The sequence below is a fragment of the Lontra canadensis genome, unplaced genomic scaffold, assembly GCF_010015895.1.
Source record: "Lontra canadensis isolate GAN:19392208 unplaced genomic scaffold, GSC_riverotter_1.0 scaffold31, whole genome shotgun sequence".
Classification (NCBI taxonomy): Eukaryota; Metazoa; Chordata; class Mammalia; order Carnivora; family Mustelidae; genus Lontra; species Lontra canadensis.
The window spans coordinates 2,977,899-2,995,421 of NW_022631025.1; the positions used below are offsets into that span (position 1 = coordinate 2,977,899).

The 17,523-nt window shown below is 62.1% G+C and overlaps 1 protein-coding gene across 3 annotated transcripts in view; it reads right to left on the minus strand.

The window, feature by feature from the left end:
- Nucleotides 1-736: 736 nt before the first annotated feature.
- Nucleotides 737-17,523, minus strand: part of PHF2 (PHD finger protein 2) — a 69,028-nt gene continuing 52,241 nt past the window's right edge. For all 3 annotated transcript variants that reach the window (XM_032866437.1, XM_032866435.1, XM_032866436.1), the window contains 13 exons: nucleotides 16,833-16,924; nucleotides 15,650-15,739; nucleotides 14,599-14,967; nucleotides 13,490-13,609; nucleotides 12,961-13,076; nucleotides 11,452-11,630; nucleotides 11,305-11,375; nucleotides 10,458-10,621; nucleotides 5,797-6,071; nucleotides 4,496-4,591; nucleotides 4,004-4,113; nucleotides 3,254-3,638; nucleotides 737-2,630 (listed from right to left, as the gene is read on the minus strand). In XM_032866437.1, the coding sequence (XP_032722328.1) occupies nucleotides 2,542-2,630; nucleotides 3,254-3,638; nucleotides 4,004-4,113; nucleotides 4,496-4,591; nucleotides 5,797-6,071; nucleotides 10,458-10,621; nucleotides 11,305-11,375; nucleotides 11,452-11,630; nucleotides 12,961-13,076; nucleotides 13,490-13,609; nucleotides 14,599-14,967; nucleotides 15,650-15,739; nucleotides 16,833-16,924 (2,156 nt within the window). In that variant the 3' untranslated portion in view covers nucleotides 737-2,541. The remainder of the gene's footprint in view (nucleotides 2,631-3,253; nucleotides 3,639-4,003; nucleotides 4,114-4,495; nucleotides 4,592-5,796; nucleotides 6,072-10,457; nucleotides 10,622-11,304; nucleotides 11,376-11,451; nucleotides 11,631-12,960; nucleotides 13,077-13,489; nucleotides 13,610-14,598; nucleotides 14,968-15,649; nucleotides 15,740-16,832; nucleotides 16,925-17,523) is intronic.

The following is a 17,523-nucleotide window of genomic DNA, read 5'->3' on the forward strand; positions in this document are numbered from 1 at the left end:
GCCCTGGGCCTCAGAGCCCAGATCCCAAACGACCTTTGAAGGTCCAGTCCTAATAGCCGCACAAATGGGCCGGGATGAGGCAGCTGCAAGCAGGATGAGCGGCCAGGCGGGGAGTGTGCAGAGGCCGCCACTTCATGTGGGATCCGGCAGAGGGAACTGCAGGGTCAGGTATTTGGGGAGAATGCCACGTCCAAGGGCCCAGAGATGTCTGAGATGTCCAACAGAGGGGTAGCCCCTTCCAGAAAGGAGGATGGATGCCTGGAGCCCAACCCTGACCCACCCTGAGCTCCCTTGAGGTCCTGGAGGTGCTCAACCACAGTGTGGGATAGAGGATGTCTGCCTGGACACCCAGCAGGATGGAGGGAACCAAAGCTCAGACAGAAGAGGCGAGGAGGGCACCAGGTGCTACAGTTCTGTTATTTCGTAACACATGGTACATAATGAATTCTGCCCTGCCCCCCACCCCCATGCTCTCAGCTGTGCCTCTGGAGGCTCCAGATGGATAGATGCCAGGCCTCTAAAGGCTGCCTGTCCCCACGGGCTCTTCTGGCGGCTCCTGCAGGCTGGTGCCAGGAGCTGCAGCTTTGGGGTGCAGGGCAGAGCACGCTTTCTGAGGGGGATGGCTGGCCCACGCATCCCTGGTCTGGGCCTGCGCCCCCAGCCCCTGGGGCTCCCTCCCACCACCCCCACCATGGGAGCCGCTGCTGGCCGATGAGCAGAAATGACACAGACAGGGTTCTGTACAAAACCTGAAATATTTTTACTCTTTTAAAACTTTGATCTAAGCTGCCTTAGACCTTAGGGACTCGATACAAGAGTAATATGAATTGGGAAATAAAACACTTTAATAGCCACGGTAAACTTTGTTAGAAATGTACATGTTGCCAAATAATAATAATAATAAACTTTAAAAAATAAAAGAGAGAACAGCTGGATGGCCGGGTTAGATTATATAAATGTTCAACAAGGACGGGAAAGGAAGCCTCGCGGACGCCAGGACAGCACAGGGAGCGCAGCCAGCGCCCGGCGAGCTCGCCAGCCAGCCTCGGGGCCGGGCCTCACGGACACGGCCCCCGGGGACAGGCGTATAAACAAAGCTCATAAGAAATGTACAAATATAAAAAGCTACAAACATTAATAAATTACAGCATCACAAAACACAGAAACACTTCACAAGGTGCTAAGTAAAATAACTGCATCCCCACCCCCTTCGCCAACGAGAAGGAAAGAAAGAGCTGGTGTCCGAGTCGAAGAGCCCTCTCCCGTCGCGTCTGGAGCGGGTCTCGCGCACGGCTGCTGCTGCAAAGACAGACAGAAGGCTCCACACACACCCACTTGTTTTTCAGGCAATACCTTAGTTCCTAAAAGAAAAAAGTAACACCAACAGGAACAGTAAACAGAAAGAAGGAAGGCAAAAACCAAGTGTTCATCATACTCGGCAAAAAACTCGTATAAATGTTAATGACGGACTCTCTAGAAAGAAATTCCTAAAGATACTTTTACTCTTATAAAAAAGAAGTTATTGAAAAAGCTATTTACACGCTACATTCTATGAAAAATATGCTTCAGGAGATAGATCTAAAATTAAAATACAGGATTGCCTGAGAAACAACTCCAGCCCCTCTGTGTCGACGGGCGGACATTCGGTCCAGGGTCCACTCAGGGACTCGACACCAAACACGGACAGATGACAGACAGACGTGCCGGGCCCCGCGTCCTCGGGCCGCCCCGCCGCCATCCACCCCGCCAGGCGGGGTGTCTCAGCTGAGAAGTGCTTCTCGGAGTGTAGCCGGTGGGGCAGCGGGGGCCCACCCTCATGGCTTAGCCCGGGGCCCCTAGGCCCCACGTCGTGGCTGGGCCTGACCCTTCCAGGGGGACCCCATCACGGCGCCCCCAGCCACTAACACACTGACCCTGCTGCCGGCCCCAGCATCCCAAGAAAGGCCCTGGCCATTCGGGGCATGACACCCACCATCCGGCCCGCAGGCCACCGGCCGGGGAGCACAGAAGCCCCTCTCCTGGCCGGGCTGCACGCTCTCTGGACTGTCTGAGAATCACTCGGGAAGAGTAGGGGGGCACATAAGACCCCACTTTCTCCTCCTCTTCCTCTCTAGTGTTCTTTGCCTTTTTTAAGCCTCTGGAGGCTACCAGCCTGTGGCCAGCTCAGACTCTGGGCCTGGTGAGCTTTGGCTCACTCCTCCTTCCTCAAAGGACTCGTGCTCCCAGCAAAGCTGCAGAAGCCCTGAGATCACACCCACAGTCAGGGGTGCCCGGAGGCTCTCCTGAAACTGGAATGGTCCTCAAACGGTCAGGGCTGAGTTTCGGGAACTGGTCACTCTAAGCAACTTGAGAAAGGATGTCTGTCCACATCGGTGAGCTCCGCCTGCTGAAGCAACAGATGCTTGTATGGGGGGAGTGGTGGCCGGGAGGGGGCCAGGCCCTCCCCGGGGTGAGGCAGCGCGGCCACCCTCCTGGGGACTGATGTTCTAGCGGGGCTCCGGGGGTCCTGAGCGGAGCGGAAGGATCCTGGCTTTCCAAACTTTAAAGGAGCAGTTTTCCGTTCCGATGAATTTTCAAAATTTTCCCAAGCCTCTGCTTGGCGGTGGCCATGCCCTTCTTTGTACGTTTTCCTGCAGGCAGGGAAGGAGATGGGAAAATGCCAGGTGAGCGAGAGACCAGAGGAGCCCCTACTAGACCCCCGTTGTCTCCGGAAGATGGACCTCCGAGACCTGAGCCCCGGCCACTCCAGACCCTGCAGAACCACCAGTGGCCGGCAGAGTGCCCTGCCTGAGGCTGTGCTGACAGGGACAGGGGACAGCATCACTCCAGAGTGAGGCCCATCCTCCCACCTGGCAGCAGGAGCCACACTCCTCGTGTCCGTGGCCAGCTGGGTCTTATGGCCAGGATGCAGGCAGATCAGGGGCCTGGGGAGAGTGAGGATCCAAGGGACCTAGTCGGCAGTCCCACCGCCAAATCGCGTAGGGGAGCCTGGATCCCCTCACGCCCCACCCAGAGAACCCTCAGCAAACAGCTAACCGCACCCCAACTCCAAGCCAGGCTCCAGCGCCAAGGCCACCAGCCCGGCCTCTGCCCCATGAGGGACCGTAGCTCTTGGGTCTTGGGAGGGACTGTTTCTTCCCCACACGGGCCAAGCACGTGGCTACAGACCCAGGGCCACGGTGGGACAGAGCAGGCCGCGGCCCCTGCAGTGCTGACCGAGAGCAGGGCTGCTCAGGGCGTGTGGGCGCGGTACCTTTGGCAGCGGTGTTGTTGGGGGAGGACGCAGAGGGCCGCCTCTGTGTGAGGAAGACCCCCGGGGCCATGGGCTGGGAGGCACGGCCAGCCTGGGCCCCTGAGAAGGCTCCGGCTGCGGTGTACTCGTGATCCGCCAGGCTGCTGCTGTGCGCCTCGGGCGGGGGCTCGGGCGAGCTGCCTTCCTGTGAGGCCTGGCTGCTGGCCGTGCTGGTGGAGGCCGGGGTGGTGGAAGCCGGGGTGGTGGAGGCCGGGGTGGTGGAGGCCGACGTGGTGGAGGCTGACGTGGTGGAGGCCGACGTGGTGGAGGCCGAGGCCGAGGGGGAGGGGGTGTTGGGAGCTGGCTTCCTTTTGGTGTTCTTTTTCTTCCTGCTCTTCTGCTCCTCCTTTGAAGGAAGCATAGGAGCCAACTTCAGACGCCAAAGAGCTGGTCCCCAGTGGCAAAAAGGGATAGGCCCACGCCCACTCACCGCAAACCCCAGAGAAGCGCCGGGGCCTGTGTGCAGACCAGCATGCCCCCTGCACGAGGGGACGTGTTCTCTGCCCCTCATCCCCTCACACCCTCAACAGCCTCAGAGCTGCCGGGGGACCCACTGACCGCTCCCACCTCCCCAGCTGCCCACTGCCAGGGCTCAGCAGTACTCAGACGTCCCCAACCCTGTGACAGCTCCCAGACTGGGCGGGCTGGCCATAGGGCCGGAAGGAGCAGAGGCATCCGGGGAGCCTGAGTCCAGGCAGGGCCCCTCCTCACCTGCTGGGACAGCTTGGCGGCGGCAGCTGCCAGCCCGGTCTCGATGGAGGCTACTCTGGTGCCCTCACGCACAGGCCTGTCCTGCCTTGGCACCGACGGGCCGACCCTCGCTGTAGGAGAGACCACCACCCTGCCTGGAGCGGCCACCCATCCCCTGAAACACCCCCCAGCCTCCTTGACCCTGCCCCAGTCTGTCCCTGAGTCACGGGGAGGGTCAACATGAGCCCCCGTGGGAAGGGCCCCCATGCCAGCGAGACGGGAGAGCAGGCAGGGGGTCACACAGACAGTGGACCAGACCTCCACCCCACAGGCTGCCATGACCCAGCCAGGTGCAAAGACGGGACGAACTAGGTGAAGGGCTGGCCTCCTCAGAGCCCCGGTCAGGCCCCGCAGGCGGCCAGCCCCACCAGCGCCCCTCACAGTGCCAGGGGGCTCGCAGCTCTCAAGCCAGAGGGATGGGCAGGGGATGCGCTGCCCAGCCCCCGGCACTACCTGTGGGACTGTAGGGAGCATCGTCAGAGCCTTTCCTCCGCTTGGACCGGGACTTGAAGACCGGACTGTCCTCGTCAGACTCCAGGGAGGGGTAAACTAGGGGGACGGGGGGAGAAAGGCCTGAGCCGGCAGTGCCACCGGGCATGGGGGCTTCAGGTAGACCACACGCACAGGCACAGGCAGCCCCAGGGAGGGCAGGGACTGGTCAGACAAGAGGCCCTGGCAGCCCCCGCAGGTCCCGCCCCAGCCTGGCTGCAGTGTCCACTGTGCTTCCTTCTCTGCAGCTGTCAGAGAAGAAAACATCCCAAGTCCATCGGAGGCCGCTGTCCCAGCGAGTGTCCGATGACGGAGCCCCATCCAGGAGCCCTGGGCGACTGCGTCCTCCACTATAGCTGTGTCCTCGCACCCAGGGCCTGCCCCCCCCCCCCCCCCCCCGCCCCACAGGAGGCTAGAAAAGAGGCTCCCTGCTGTCTGTCCACCAGCTGGGGCCGGGCCAGCCTCTCCTTAAGAGGGCGCTCCAGGGGCAGGAGTGTGAGCGCAGGGCATCAGGACCACACCAAAGGCAGACCCTGCACCACCGGGGCCAGCATATCTCTGGCGCGGGGGCACCCTACACATCCCTGAGGGGCAGGCCGAACACACAGGCAGGTGCGCATTCCTGAGCCCTGCATGTGCGGGGCCCGGAGGACTGGGGTGGGGCGTGAGGGGTCATGCCCCTCAGGGTCCCTGCTCTGCCCCCCCTCAGATGTGGCCCACTCTGGGCCTCGGTGTTGCTATCCACACAGAGACACGCAGGGCAGATGGGGTCTCAACGTGTCTGTGAGTATATGGTCACGTGGGGGATGGCTGGGCTGGTCCTCAGAAGGCAACATGGGAATGGACCCTCAACCCAGCACGCACCCTCCCAGGTCCCTGCCCGGGGGCACCACGGCCATGGGCACACAATGACCCCTGTACCCGCATTCACAGCAGCAGTGTCCACAGTGGCCAAGAGGAGGAAGCCACCAGGCGTCTACCGGCAGTGGACATGGGCACGTGTGGGGCCTTGAAGAGCCCATGAAGGACCGCCTGCACCCAGGACCCAATGCACGCGGACAGGGAGACCCGGGGCCGGGGCCGGGGTGGATTTCCTTCCGGGTAGTGACTACGGCACGCCCTCCACTGAGTTACATGCTTCCTCAGGCCGACTTCTCCATGTCCTAAAGAACGGCCAGGGGTCGGCACAAGGACGAGCCCCAGCGGCACCGTGGAGAGGCCCCAGGGGGCAGGCCAGAGCCCGCCCGCAACCCCACAGGGCTCACCGTAGTCCGAGTCCTTGAAGCAGGCGTCTAGGTGGTCTTGCTCCTCTTCATAATCGTCCAGGTCCACGCTATTCTTGGCTGCCCGCTTCAGCAGCCGCTTGCCTGCACTCTTGCCGCCACCCCCGTTCTTCCGGGCACCGTGGGCCACCAGTGAGCTGCCCTTGGCCTGGCCGGCGCCCCACGTGGTCTGCAGGCAGGAGTCAGAGGCCTGCAGGTTGGCCATGGACAGCATTCCCTGAATGGCTTCCTGCGTGCTGGGGGAGGCTGGGGGCTGGCTGGAGGCACAGAGAGATAGGCACTCAGCCCACGGCCCACGGCACTCAGCCCATGGCCCACGGCACTCAGCCCACAGCCCTCAGCCCATGGCCCACGGCACTCGGCCCACAGCCCACAGCACTCAGCCCATGATGGCCCACGGAACTTGGCCCACAGCCCACGGCACTCGGCCCACAGCTCACAGCACTCGGCCCACAGCTCACGGCACTCGGCCCACAGCTCATGGCACTCGGCCCACAGCCCATGGCACTTAGCCCACAGCACTCAGCCTATGGCCCATGGCCCACACCCCATGGCCCAGCCCACAGCCCATCGCCCACAGCATTCAGCCCACAGCCCATGGCCCATAGCACTCAGCCCACGGCCCATGGCACTCAGGCCATGGCCCACAGCACTAGGCCCACAGCCCATAGCCCATGGCTCAGCCCGCAGCTCACAGCCCATGGCATTCAGCCCACAGCCCGTGGCCCATAGCACTCAGCCCACAGCCCACGGCACTCAGCCCACAGCCCACGACACTCAGCCCAGAGCCCACGGCATTCACCGCATATAGCCTAAGGCACTCAGCCCACAGCTCATGGCTCTCAGTCCATGGCACACATACTCTGCCCACAAGCCCACGACCCATAGCACTCAGTCCACGGCCCACAGCACTCAGCTCACAACCCACATCCCATAGCCCACAGCACTCCATCCAGGCCCACGGCCCACGCACCCTCCCACCAAGTGGCCAGAAGAGAGCTTGGGGTACAACATAGTGGTAGCTGATGACTCCCACTTAGAAAAGGCCAGCTCTCTGCCCCCACACTCTACAGGGACAGAGAAGGGCGTGCAGAGGGGACATAAGGAGATGTGAGGGAGAGGAAGGGTGCAGAGAGAGAGGGATGTCCATTCCTGTCTCTGATCACAACTACTCTCTCCCACCTATTCTTTACCTGATGGTCACACAATAGCTCAGATCCTTTCCCAATGCCACCTTGTGCTGACCTGACCCCAGCACCCACTGCCCTCTGGCTCCAGGCGCCACTGCCCCCAGTGCCCTGCCATGCCCTCTTTGCCCACCCCACTTCCCCCCAACCTCCTCCCAGCTATACCAGCTCCCCTCCCTCCAGGACCCAGTGAGGCTGTGCCACCACCTGGCCCCGTACTCTCTGCTGGCCTGGGCTCTGGGAAGGAGAGGCAGGCCCCCTCACCACCCCCATGCACAGCAGGGTCCTGGATATGGCTAGATGGAGAGAGCTCTCCAAGCCCAGGCCCAGGCTCCTCCAGAAGCTTCACTCTCCTTCTCAGTCCAGCGGACCCTCCCATGGGATCCTTCTGGGCCTCCTCGGGGGACCTCCTCAGCTTAGCCCAAGAAGCTCCCAGTAGCCCTGGCCCAGCAGGCAGCTCCCCTCGGGGGCCGTTTCTGGCCCTTGTCCTTGCCTATCACCCCAGCCTGTGGGCCACTGGGAATAGGACAGCCCATCCTGGCCTGCAGGGCCCCCAGCCAAACCACTGCATCGGGCACTCCTAAGCAGACCCTCCTTCCACTCCCTGGACCCCCAGGAGACAGGAGCAGGAGCCAGATATGGGGTGAGGGACCCATAGGCCGGCTTAGGCCTCCTCCCCATCACAGACCCAAAAGGCCCAGGGAGCAACTGCAGGGCCCCATCCTATGTCTGACCTCCAGCAACCTCCCACCCTGCCTGCCCCATGTGCTCCCCCCAGGGGATCAACCAACTTGCAGGGCTACTGTGACCCCAAAGCAATACCCAAAGTGTCAGTGCACACAGACCCTTCTGCGGGGGTTCTGCAACATGTACATCTCATCGGCTCTCACACCACGCCCCCCCAACCCCCACCACCAAGTGCTGGATGCATGTTTAGTAAGACTGTTAAAATGAGAAAGGGGCCATGTGTCCCCACTCAGAAATGAGAGCTTCCCAAGCCTGGGGCTGGAGGGCTGGGGGAGACTGAGTTGGCCCCCAGGGAGCACAAACACAGAGTGTCCCCCCAGGTCCTGGGGGCCCCGTGAAGCAAGCTGGGACAGAAGCTGTCCTGCCGGTCATACCTGGGGTCCAGGCCAAGGACTCTGGCCTCCTCCCACAGGCAGCCCTCCACAAACACCACCTCCCCAGGTCCCATCCCAGACACACTGGACCACAGTGTTCTGGTTTCTACTGGAACCAAATAGGACTGCAGTTCCAAAGCCAGAAGAGTGGGAAAATCCGTCTGGGCAGACCACCTGCGAAATCGGGAGCTCCTGGCCCCTCTGCCCCACCCCCGTGATGCTGCCTGCCCCGACCAAGCTGCGCGGCCTAAGCGCTGTCCAGGTCCGACCAGGAACACACAGCGTCTCATTGCTGCACCAGACCGCCGACCTGCACGGAAACAGCAGGAGCCCCCAGCTGGCCCAGCACCCACGACGCTTGGCTCTTGGGCATGGATGTGGCCCCACCAAGGCTGGGAAGACACCAGGCTTCCCACAGGGACGGGAGGGCAGGGGGCCAGGACACCCACCACGAGCGTCCCCCCGGAGCCGGCCTGGTCCCAGCCCAGCTCCGCTACCCCCGAGAGGAGGCCAGTGGAGCCCAGGGCCGCACGTGGCATGGGCCGCCGGTCTATCCACATGGGCCGGCAAATCAAGGGGCAGAGTCGAAGCAACACACATGGAAAATAATCTCTTAATCCTCCAATTATCATACCAAAATCCTCTCCCCTCACCCCCAGCAGTAAACACTCCACAAACCATCCACAAGAAATTAACATATTTCCCTCCATTTTTTTTTTCAGCTGTTTTTTTCACAACAGCGAAAACTTAAAACAGAGCAAACGGACCATCAAAAACTGACCTGCTCTCCAAACGGGAGATTGGGGAGAGGAACTGCCCGCGGCAGGCAGCAGGGGGTGGACCTGGCAGGCACGTGTGCACACAACGCGGGCGGGTGTGAGGGCACATGTGCATGTCTGCAAAGCCGTGAGCAGCACACCCACACTCTGGCCACCCTCCTCCCTGGGGCTGAGCCCATGCCACAGGGCTGCTCCTAGAAAGGGGGTCACAGGCCGACTGTCCCCAGCACAGGGCCCTCGGGCCAGGGTCCTGGCATAGAACGTCTGACCGAGAGGGTCCCATGTCTGCACATGGACAGAAACCCCTGGGTACTGAGCGGGAGCACACACTCAGAGGGCCACCAGAAGGGCTGCCAACACCCCCAGCCCCCTGCTGCGCCCCCAGGGAGAAGGTGTCTCTGGCTGTCTGGGAACCCAGCCCGGCGCACACCACAGACATTCCCGAAAGAAGGCCAGCTGTTTCACCAGCAGAAGCCCTTCCCAACACGGCCTAATCCGCTTCCCTGGGCTCCAGTGGGTCTGATGCCGGCGAGGGGTGCGGCCTACTCGCCAGCTTGTGCAGCTCTGGGACCTCAATTCTGGACCTAGGTTTGGAGGCAGATCGAGGGGGCCGAGCACCGCGCAGGCCGCATGAGCCCCACCTTCCTCAGGCAGGTCAACCCTGCCTGATGTCACTGCCCAGCACGGGGGCCTTCTGGAGTCCCCACCCCCGGGGTCCGTCATCAGGCAGACGGGGGATTCTGGTCCTGCCTAGGCCGCCTCCTGGCAGCGTGCCCTTGACCCAGCTGTCCTGCGTAGGAGTTGCTGCTGTCCCAAGGACGAGCAGGGCAGTAGAGGTCCCCTGTTGGGGACGCCCTGACCCCTCAGTTATGTCTGTGGTACTTGTGAAAATCCCCTGTAAAAAAAACCGACCACAAAGCTTAAAAACCAAGTTTAACTAGATGGAGAGTCTTCAACCAGGACCATCAGCACAGAAACGAGCAGAGGCCCTTCATCCAACAACATGCGAGGGGTCCTCCATTTCTCTCCCATCAGGGGCCTGGGCTGGGCAGGACTGGGCCGGAGGGACCCTGCCACCTGGGCTTCCCCGGCTGCAGTGAGGCGGCTCCCTGGACGAACCGTGGCTCGGGGGCCGTCAGGCTTGGGTGTGGTCACCTGGGAACCCAGCAGGTCCAGCCCCACCTCTCGGCTCTTCTGTCCCCAAGCTCGGAGGCGACCATCTCCCTCGCTGCAGGTGAGGTCTCTGACGCCTTGGGTCCCAGAGACACAGTGCCCTTGACCAGAGCCCAGCCCTGCTCCTCCACAGACTCCCAGGGAGGGCAGCCTGTACAGACGACTCTCAGGCTCCCCCCATCTACACATCCAGAAGCTCCACAGACTCTGGGGGCCAGCGGACCCAGCCCCCACTCATCGCCCTGGCGGTCCGGCACCACCCCTGCTGGGGCGGAGTCCTGCTCTGGCTGCCCTGACTCTGGAGGGGGCCCAGGTTGCCCCCTCACGCCCACTGCCACAACCACCACGCCCCACCTTGCACATGGCCCGGGCCCTCTGCACACCTGTTGGGGTTGTACTCAAGCGCTCCGACCTCCTCGCTGGCCTGTAGCAGGTCCAGGATGCCCGCCGCCGAGCCCACACCCTCCTTCTTCACTTTGGCGTTGCGGGCGGGCTTGGTGTCTGTGTCGATGTGCAGCGAGCCCTCGTCAGAGGAGTCGTCACTCTGCTGCGGGGATGAAGCCACGGGTCAGAGGCAGTTTGGGGGAGAGCTACTGTTTCCCTTTGGCCATAAAAAGACGTTTCTCCGAGTCTGTGAGGAGCTAGCCCTTGTACTGAGCACCGCGGGCAGGGCTGGAGCCAGGGCTTTCTGCTGGGACTGCCAGCCTGCCCCAAAGGGCAGAGAAATCTTCACGCCCTGCCCTGCGGCCCCATGAGCCCCAAGTCTGACCACAGATGCGAGAGGAGCCATGTGGCTGGGCAGTAAGCAGATGGGAGCTCATGCCCGTGCTCGGGGACCCCAGTCAGGCCCTGGCTGCTGGCTCTGTGGGGACCCTGGCATCCTTGGAAACAGCCTCCATGTCCTGGGTTGGAGGTGGCCTGACTTCAGCTCCCACAGCACAGAGCAAGGCCTGGCCCCACATCTCCCCATTCATTATCTTTGAGGGTGGGGCGGCCACTCACTGAGACCCACAGACTTCTGTGTGCTCCGTCTTCATCCCTCATCTGTGGGGCCCCTGGACAGAACCCAGGCCACCCTCCCCATGAAAACGCCTGAGACAAGGCAGAAGATGACCCCTTTCGCAGTCCCCACGCAAAGCCATGAGGCATGTCCCACTGCATGGCAGGACTGCCCGAGAAAGGGAAGGACCCCTGGCTTGGCCTCCTGGGGCCCAGCACCCACGTCCTTACCTTGTAGAGTGCCGAGTCCAGCTTTGGCTTCGAGGCGGGCGTGGGCAGTGGCTCCTTCCCGTCCAGCAAGACTGAAACACAGCAGATGTGCGTCTGGCAGAGGCCTCGGGAGGACGGCCCGCGTCCCACCCTCACTCCCTCACTCACAAGACAGGTCTCTCCTGGGGGCGCTCCTCTTCCTCCTGATGGGAAACTCGTCAATCTTGAGCTCCCCGTCGTCCGACACGTACTCGTACTCGTCCCGCACCGGCTGGGGCTTGTCCTCCTTGAAGCTCTGAACAGCCCCAAACACCCCTGGGCTGGGCTGCGGCTTGAGGGCCTTGGAGCTGGGGTGGCACGAGTGAGTCATTCAGTACTCCCCCTGCACTCCATCCTGGGCCTCAGAGGACCAGCCGCTGGCCACACACGTCCCCATCCCACAGCCTCCTCCCAGCCAGTGTGGCCCTGGCGAGGACGGCGCGTGGCCCCGGGGTGCATGCCCGGCCCTTTCTTGGGCTGTTAGAAGGCGTGCCCCTCGCCGCCCCCTGCCCTGGGGTCCGGCACCAGCTCAGTTTCAGACGGAGCCAGCGCCGATAGTCTGGGCTCCCCTCCTGGCTATTTCAGAAAAATAAATTCCGCTATCTTTCATATGGGCCGCCCTGTCAGCGCAAGGCAGGGCTCTGGCCGCACCCAGCAATGGGGACGGTGGGCCAGGACAGGGCCTGCGTCAGCTGCCAACGGGACGGCCCCCATTCCCCGGCGGCAGGAGCCCTGCGGGATTGGACGGAGCAGGAGCACACACCGCTGTCACCTGCTACTGCCAAATGCAGCCCCAAAGCCCCTGGGGCCCGGCACCTGACCTTCAGATCCATCAACAGTGTGCTTAGGGCCACGAGGTCAGGGCAACGGGGCCCTCGGACCATCCCAATCCCACCTGCTCGAGGAGCAGCCTCAGCACGATGCTAAGAGGCCTCCAGTATGACGCCCCATCGCACCCGGCTCTGCAGGGCCCCATTTCCCCACCACCTGCAAGGAGGACACTGAAGCCCATGGCAAAATGCTGGCCCCCTTCCCACTGGGATGCGCCGCTTCCCCGCCGAGGGGCACCCACCCCAACTTCAGACTCAACAAGCAAGTGCATGAGGGACCATGGCTGGTCCGGGCTTCTCAGCAGGCGAGGGCTGGCTGGCTTGCGCCGCTGGTCAGCAGACACACACCCATTCCACAGTCTAGAACGCAGACATGCCCACTCCCACACACACACACGCCCTGCCAGGCTGGGTGCTCCACCTCTCAGCTCAGTGCCCCTCCCCCCCCAGGAAGGCCTCCTGATTTCTCAGGCCCCAGAGGCCCCAGAGATTTTTCCTCCATAGCCCCCATCTCAGCCATAATTTTAGGTACACTTGAGAATACTGGGTTCACACTGATCACTGGGCCCAAGGCCAGGACCCTGACCCACCCTACCCAGCCCAGGACAGCAACTGGGCTAACACCCATCGAGTCACACTCTTGCCCTCTGCGCCACCCCCACCCATCAGAGCTATCAGCCCGGGAGGCAGGGAAGGGGTCTGCCTGCTCAGGAGGTAAGCCTCGCCTGGGAAGCCCTCCGTGAGGGCATGTGTGTGGGGGGTGCACGTGTGACGGGGGAGGGGCACGTGTGCATGAGGACGCACGTACCCCAGCAGTCTCTTGTTGAAGGAGAACGAGAACTTGGGGTCCTTGCCCCCTGATAAAGGGCACTTCTCCAGCCTCTGCTCTTCCTCCATCTTCAGCAGGGAGTCAGGTTTGCTGTTCTGAAAAGCAAACCCAGAACCGTCCTTGAGCCCCACACAGCAACCAGTGGGCAGAGGTGCTAGGACAGGCCAGCCTCCTCCCTCTGACTGTATCATCCTGGAAAGCCCCTTCTCTGCAGCCCCTGCACGGTTTGGCTCCAGGGAGATGAGTTCAAGGCGGGCTATCCGTGAACTCAGACAGTGATGCACTTGGCTCCTTCGGCCAGAAGGCACCCGACCCTACGGATGATGGCCCCACAGAAGCCACACTTACACCCACAGCTTCACTGCCCGCCCTGGGGACAGGAGGAAACGCGCCTCCACTCATACCACCAAGCCCATGCACACCCCCACACACCCCCTTCTCGCAGAACACAGCCCTCCAGAGGGCAGGTCCACACACCTGCACACACCTGCACACACACACGCCTCACCTTGTACTTCCACTTGGCTTCTGACTTGCTCTTAGTTTGCTCTCGGATTTCTAGCCTCTCCATGTCATTCTGCGAGCTGATTGCCTCCTTGTTGGGCACACTCAGGACACTCTTTGTGGCCTAGGAAACAGCAGTCATGACCCAGCAGTGGACGTGGGAGGGTGTCGAGGATCCCTGAGGCTACAGGGCAAAGCAAGAGCCACACAGCACAGAGCCCCTGCCTCCTGCAGGCTCACATGCAGCAGCCCATCCACCCATGCATCAGTCCATCATCCATCCATCCATCCACCATCCTACTCATCCATCCTTCTATACACCCATCCACCTACCATCCCATCCACACTTATCCACCCATCCATCCGCCCATCCATCCATCCACCCATCCCTTCCACCCAACCACCCACCCAACCATCCACCCACCCATTCATGCACTCTCTCCCCTTCTTTCCTTCCTTCCTCTCTCCCCCTTTCCTGCCATCCATCCATCTGTTCATTTGTTCGTTCATCCATTCTCTTTGCCTTAAGGATGAGAAAATTGATGTGCCCCAGTGCAGCCCTGTGATGTTGGCCTTAGTGAGCCTGGTAAGCCAGAGCCACCACTGACCCGTCCCCACCCCCAGCTAAGAAGTGGGTAACAACCTCCCACTAGCAGGAAATCACTCAGTGAGACTTGGTCTTGGGCTCATGGCCCCGAAGACCACACTTTAGGGCCTCTGGTCATACTGGTACGTCCCCAGGGCCAGGTCCGCCTCTCTCACTGCCTGTAGGGGCTCAGGCCCCTCCAATAACTGCCCACATCATCGGTCTCCTTTCCGCCTCCCTATTACCCTCCACTGGGCACTGGCCCACCTTCAGATCTCAGCCAGTGCTTGGGTCTCAGAGACGATACAGCCAGCTCGTCCCCCCAAGGACCCTGTGTGGTGCCCCCCCCGTCCCAGCACAGACCCCACTGCCTTCCCTGTGAGGCTCTCTCCCCACTGCGCCAAGCTCCCTGGGGCACAGCCCACCCGCCCCAAGCCTCCAGCACAAGGACTCTGCAGCCCCAGCTCCACCCCACAGGGGAGATATCTGGGAGCTCCGACCACAGACGGCAGGGTGCGGCTACCTACCTTGCCTTTCTTGGGAGGCTCAATCTTGGTCAGCGCCTCCTTGGTGTGGGCCTCCAGCAGGTCCAGGTTGGGGATGGTGGGCGAGGCCGTGCCCCTGCACTTCTTCCCTTTTTTCTTGCCCCCATCCTTGAGCTTCAGTGGCTTGGGGGGCTTCGGGGGTTTGGGGGGTTTGGGGGGCTTGGGAACTTTGGACGGCTTGGGCATCTTCACGGTTTTAGGAGTCTTTTTTTTGGACACTTTCTCCAGGAAGGACCGCGGAGGGCTGGCCTCAATAGGGGACGGGGGCTCCTCTTTCTCCCGACCCCCGAAACAGACTTCATCTGAGGAGACTGCGGGGGTCACTTCGGGTCGGGCGGCCTTGGAGGCATTCTAGGGAAAGGAAAAGGAGAGGTGGCCAGCCGCCTCCCTCCAGCAGGGCCTCAGCCCGGGCTGTGGCAGACGCTCCCACAGAAAGGACCTCCGCCCACACTGTCATACAACATGTCTGTCTACACCACCCGCTGGACATGTTCACATCTATCCTACAGCTCCCATGTGACATGCTCACATCTGTCCATACCACTGTGTGACACGCTCACATCTGTCTGATCACTGTGTGACACACATTTATCCTACGGCATCGTGTGACACGCTCACATCTATCTACACCCTTGCGACACACTCACATCCATCTACACCATCCTGTGACACATTCACCTACATTACCCGTGTGACAAGGTGCCATTTGTCTACACCATCAGCCACTTGACCCCTCCACCTCCTTGGTGGAGACCACCATTCTACCCCATGGCACGAAGAGGCTGGGAGCAGTCAGGCTCACACAGGCAGGGTCTCCAGCGGCTGGAACCGTCCTGCCTCCAGACCCCTCCCCACCCACCTAGGGAGCTCCAGCTGGGAGGCCACGGGCAGCCACAGGTGCCTCGGAGTCCCCATCACGCCAGTGACGCTGCCTTAGAGGGCCACGGGAGGAGCCATCTCAGACATGGCTGTCCCTGGCAGGCAGGCAGGGGTCCCCCGGCCAGGGCTGGCAGTCCCCCCGGCTCAGTCCTACCTCGCTAAGGCGGATCTCTTTGGCGAGGTCTTTGATGAGCTGGGAAGGTTTGAAGTGCTCTGGGAGCTCGTCCTCATGCTCTGCCAAAGCCTGAAGGGCAGCACACGTGGGGCCAGCAGTCAGCTGCCCAGTCCGGAGCCAACGTCCACCAATCCCAGGCCATGCTGCCCCAGTCCCTTGCCACTCACAGGGTCCCCAAGCAGGCTCGACAGCCGAGAATCCTGACTCACCCTCACTGTCCCTCCAGGTCCTCTCCTGCCTAACAACCCAGGACCCCTGCAGCCCAGATGGGCATGAAAGAGGGCTGCCGCAGGCAGAAACTGGCTGCATGGGTCCTGCACTGGTCAGCCCCTAGCTGGACATCAGCCCATAAGAGGGCCCTGCCACCACCCCTCTCCACAGGGGGAGTAACAGAGTCCCAGAGAGAATGAGGTGCCTCAGGCCACCACCAGCTGGGCAGTGATACGGGCCATCCTCTCTTGCTGGGCACAAGGCTGCTACCATTGGCCACATGGCTGAGGTGAGGGAGAAGGGACACCAGATACGGTTTCAGGCCTTGAGGCCAGATATGTGGCTGTAGGACAGCCCTGGGAGGTCATCAGACAGCACTGCTGGAGGGCTCGGGGGGGGTGGGGGGACAGGACAGTGCTGCTTGGGGGGACCACGGGGGGAACAGGATAGTGCTGCTGGGAGGCCATGCTGGGGACAGGGCCATGCTGCTGGGGGCACCATGGGGAGGACAAGACAGTGCTGCTGGTGGGGGCCCGGTGGGGCACTGGGCATACCATCAGGGGTAACTTGGGGGGTAAAATGCCATGTGATACGGGGGCCACAACGGGAAGACACAGTACAAAGGGAGGCCCACATCAGAGAGTAAAGCTCACTTCTGAGCTGATGCCTAGACTAGCCAGAGAAGCCAAGAGGCTCTTCTCTGTCCTGCCCTGAACCTAACCCTGCCCCACCCCTCGGGTGCACTCAGCGCCCTCTCCACCCCGCACCTTCCTCCCACGGACTCTCCAGGCCCCCTGACCTCCATCCCTCAGTCCCTGATCTGCTTCCCAGCACCCTGCTCCTACTACAGGTGGGCAGGGGACACCTAGCAAAGGAAGGACCAGCACTGGGGAGGGCTCCCCACCAGCCACGCTCCCCTCCAGTTAGAGACACACCTGGCCCACATCCCTACCTGCTTTTTCGTCCATGATCTAAAAGCACCATTGAGAATTTTAGCTCCTTGGACTAAATGAGGGGGCAGCTGCTTCCCAGACTTGTGAGAACCTGGCAGGAGGTAGAGGGGTTGGGTCAGGGGAAGGTGGCCGCCTGCGGGCGACCTCACATGGCGGGTAGGGGGTGGGGTCAGGGCTGGACCTCCACCCACTGCCACCTGCCCAACTGCCAACGGTCCCTTTTGGAACCTCAGGGCCCTGTCCGAGATGCCCTGTGCAGGGCAGGACAGCCCTCCCACTGTCCATTCGCTGGGGCCCCCAGGCAGGCAGCCCAGCTCGCCCCCTGCCTGTCCCCTGGCCCACCGGAGTGAGGGGCCATGGGTGTACCCACTCCTCATGAGCTCCTGCACAGCTGTGGTGGCTGGGACTCCAGGGACAAGCTGTGGCCACTGGGACAAGCATCACCCCTGAGACACCCTTGAGGGCTGGGCAAGCCCTGCAGAAAAGGGACAAGGCGCCCCCCTTCTGGTCAGGGAGCTGCAGGCAGAGCCGCCAGATCTCTCAGCCACCAGGTCACTGGCTGCTTCTCTGGTCTCCTGGCAGGGGGCGGACCCAGCAGGTCAGCGGTCACCCTGTCAGACTGTCCCAGGGTATGGCTCTGCCGTCACTGCTCCCATCCCACCTCCCTGCCATGAGCCCCCAGTGCAGCCC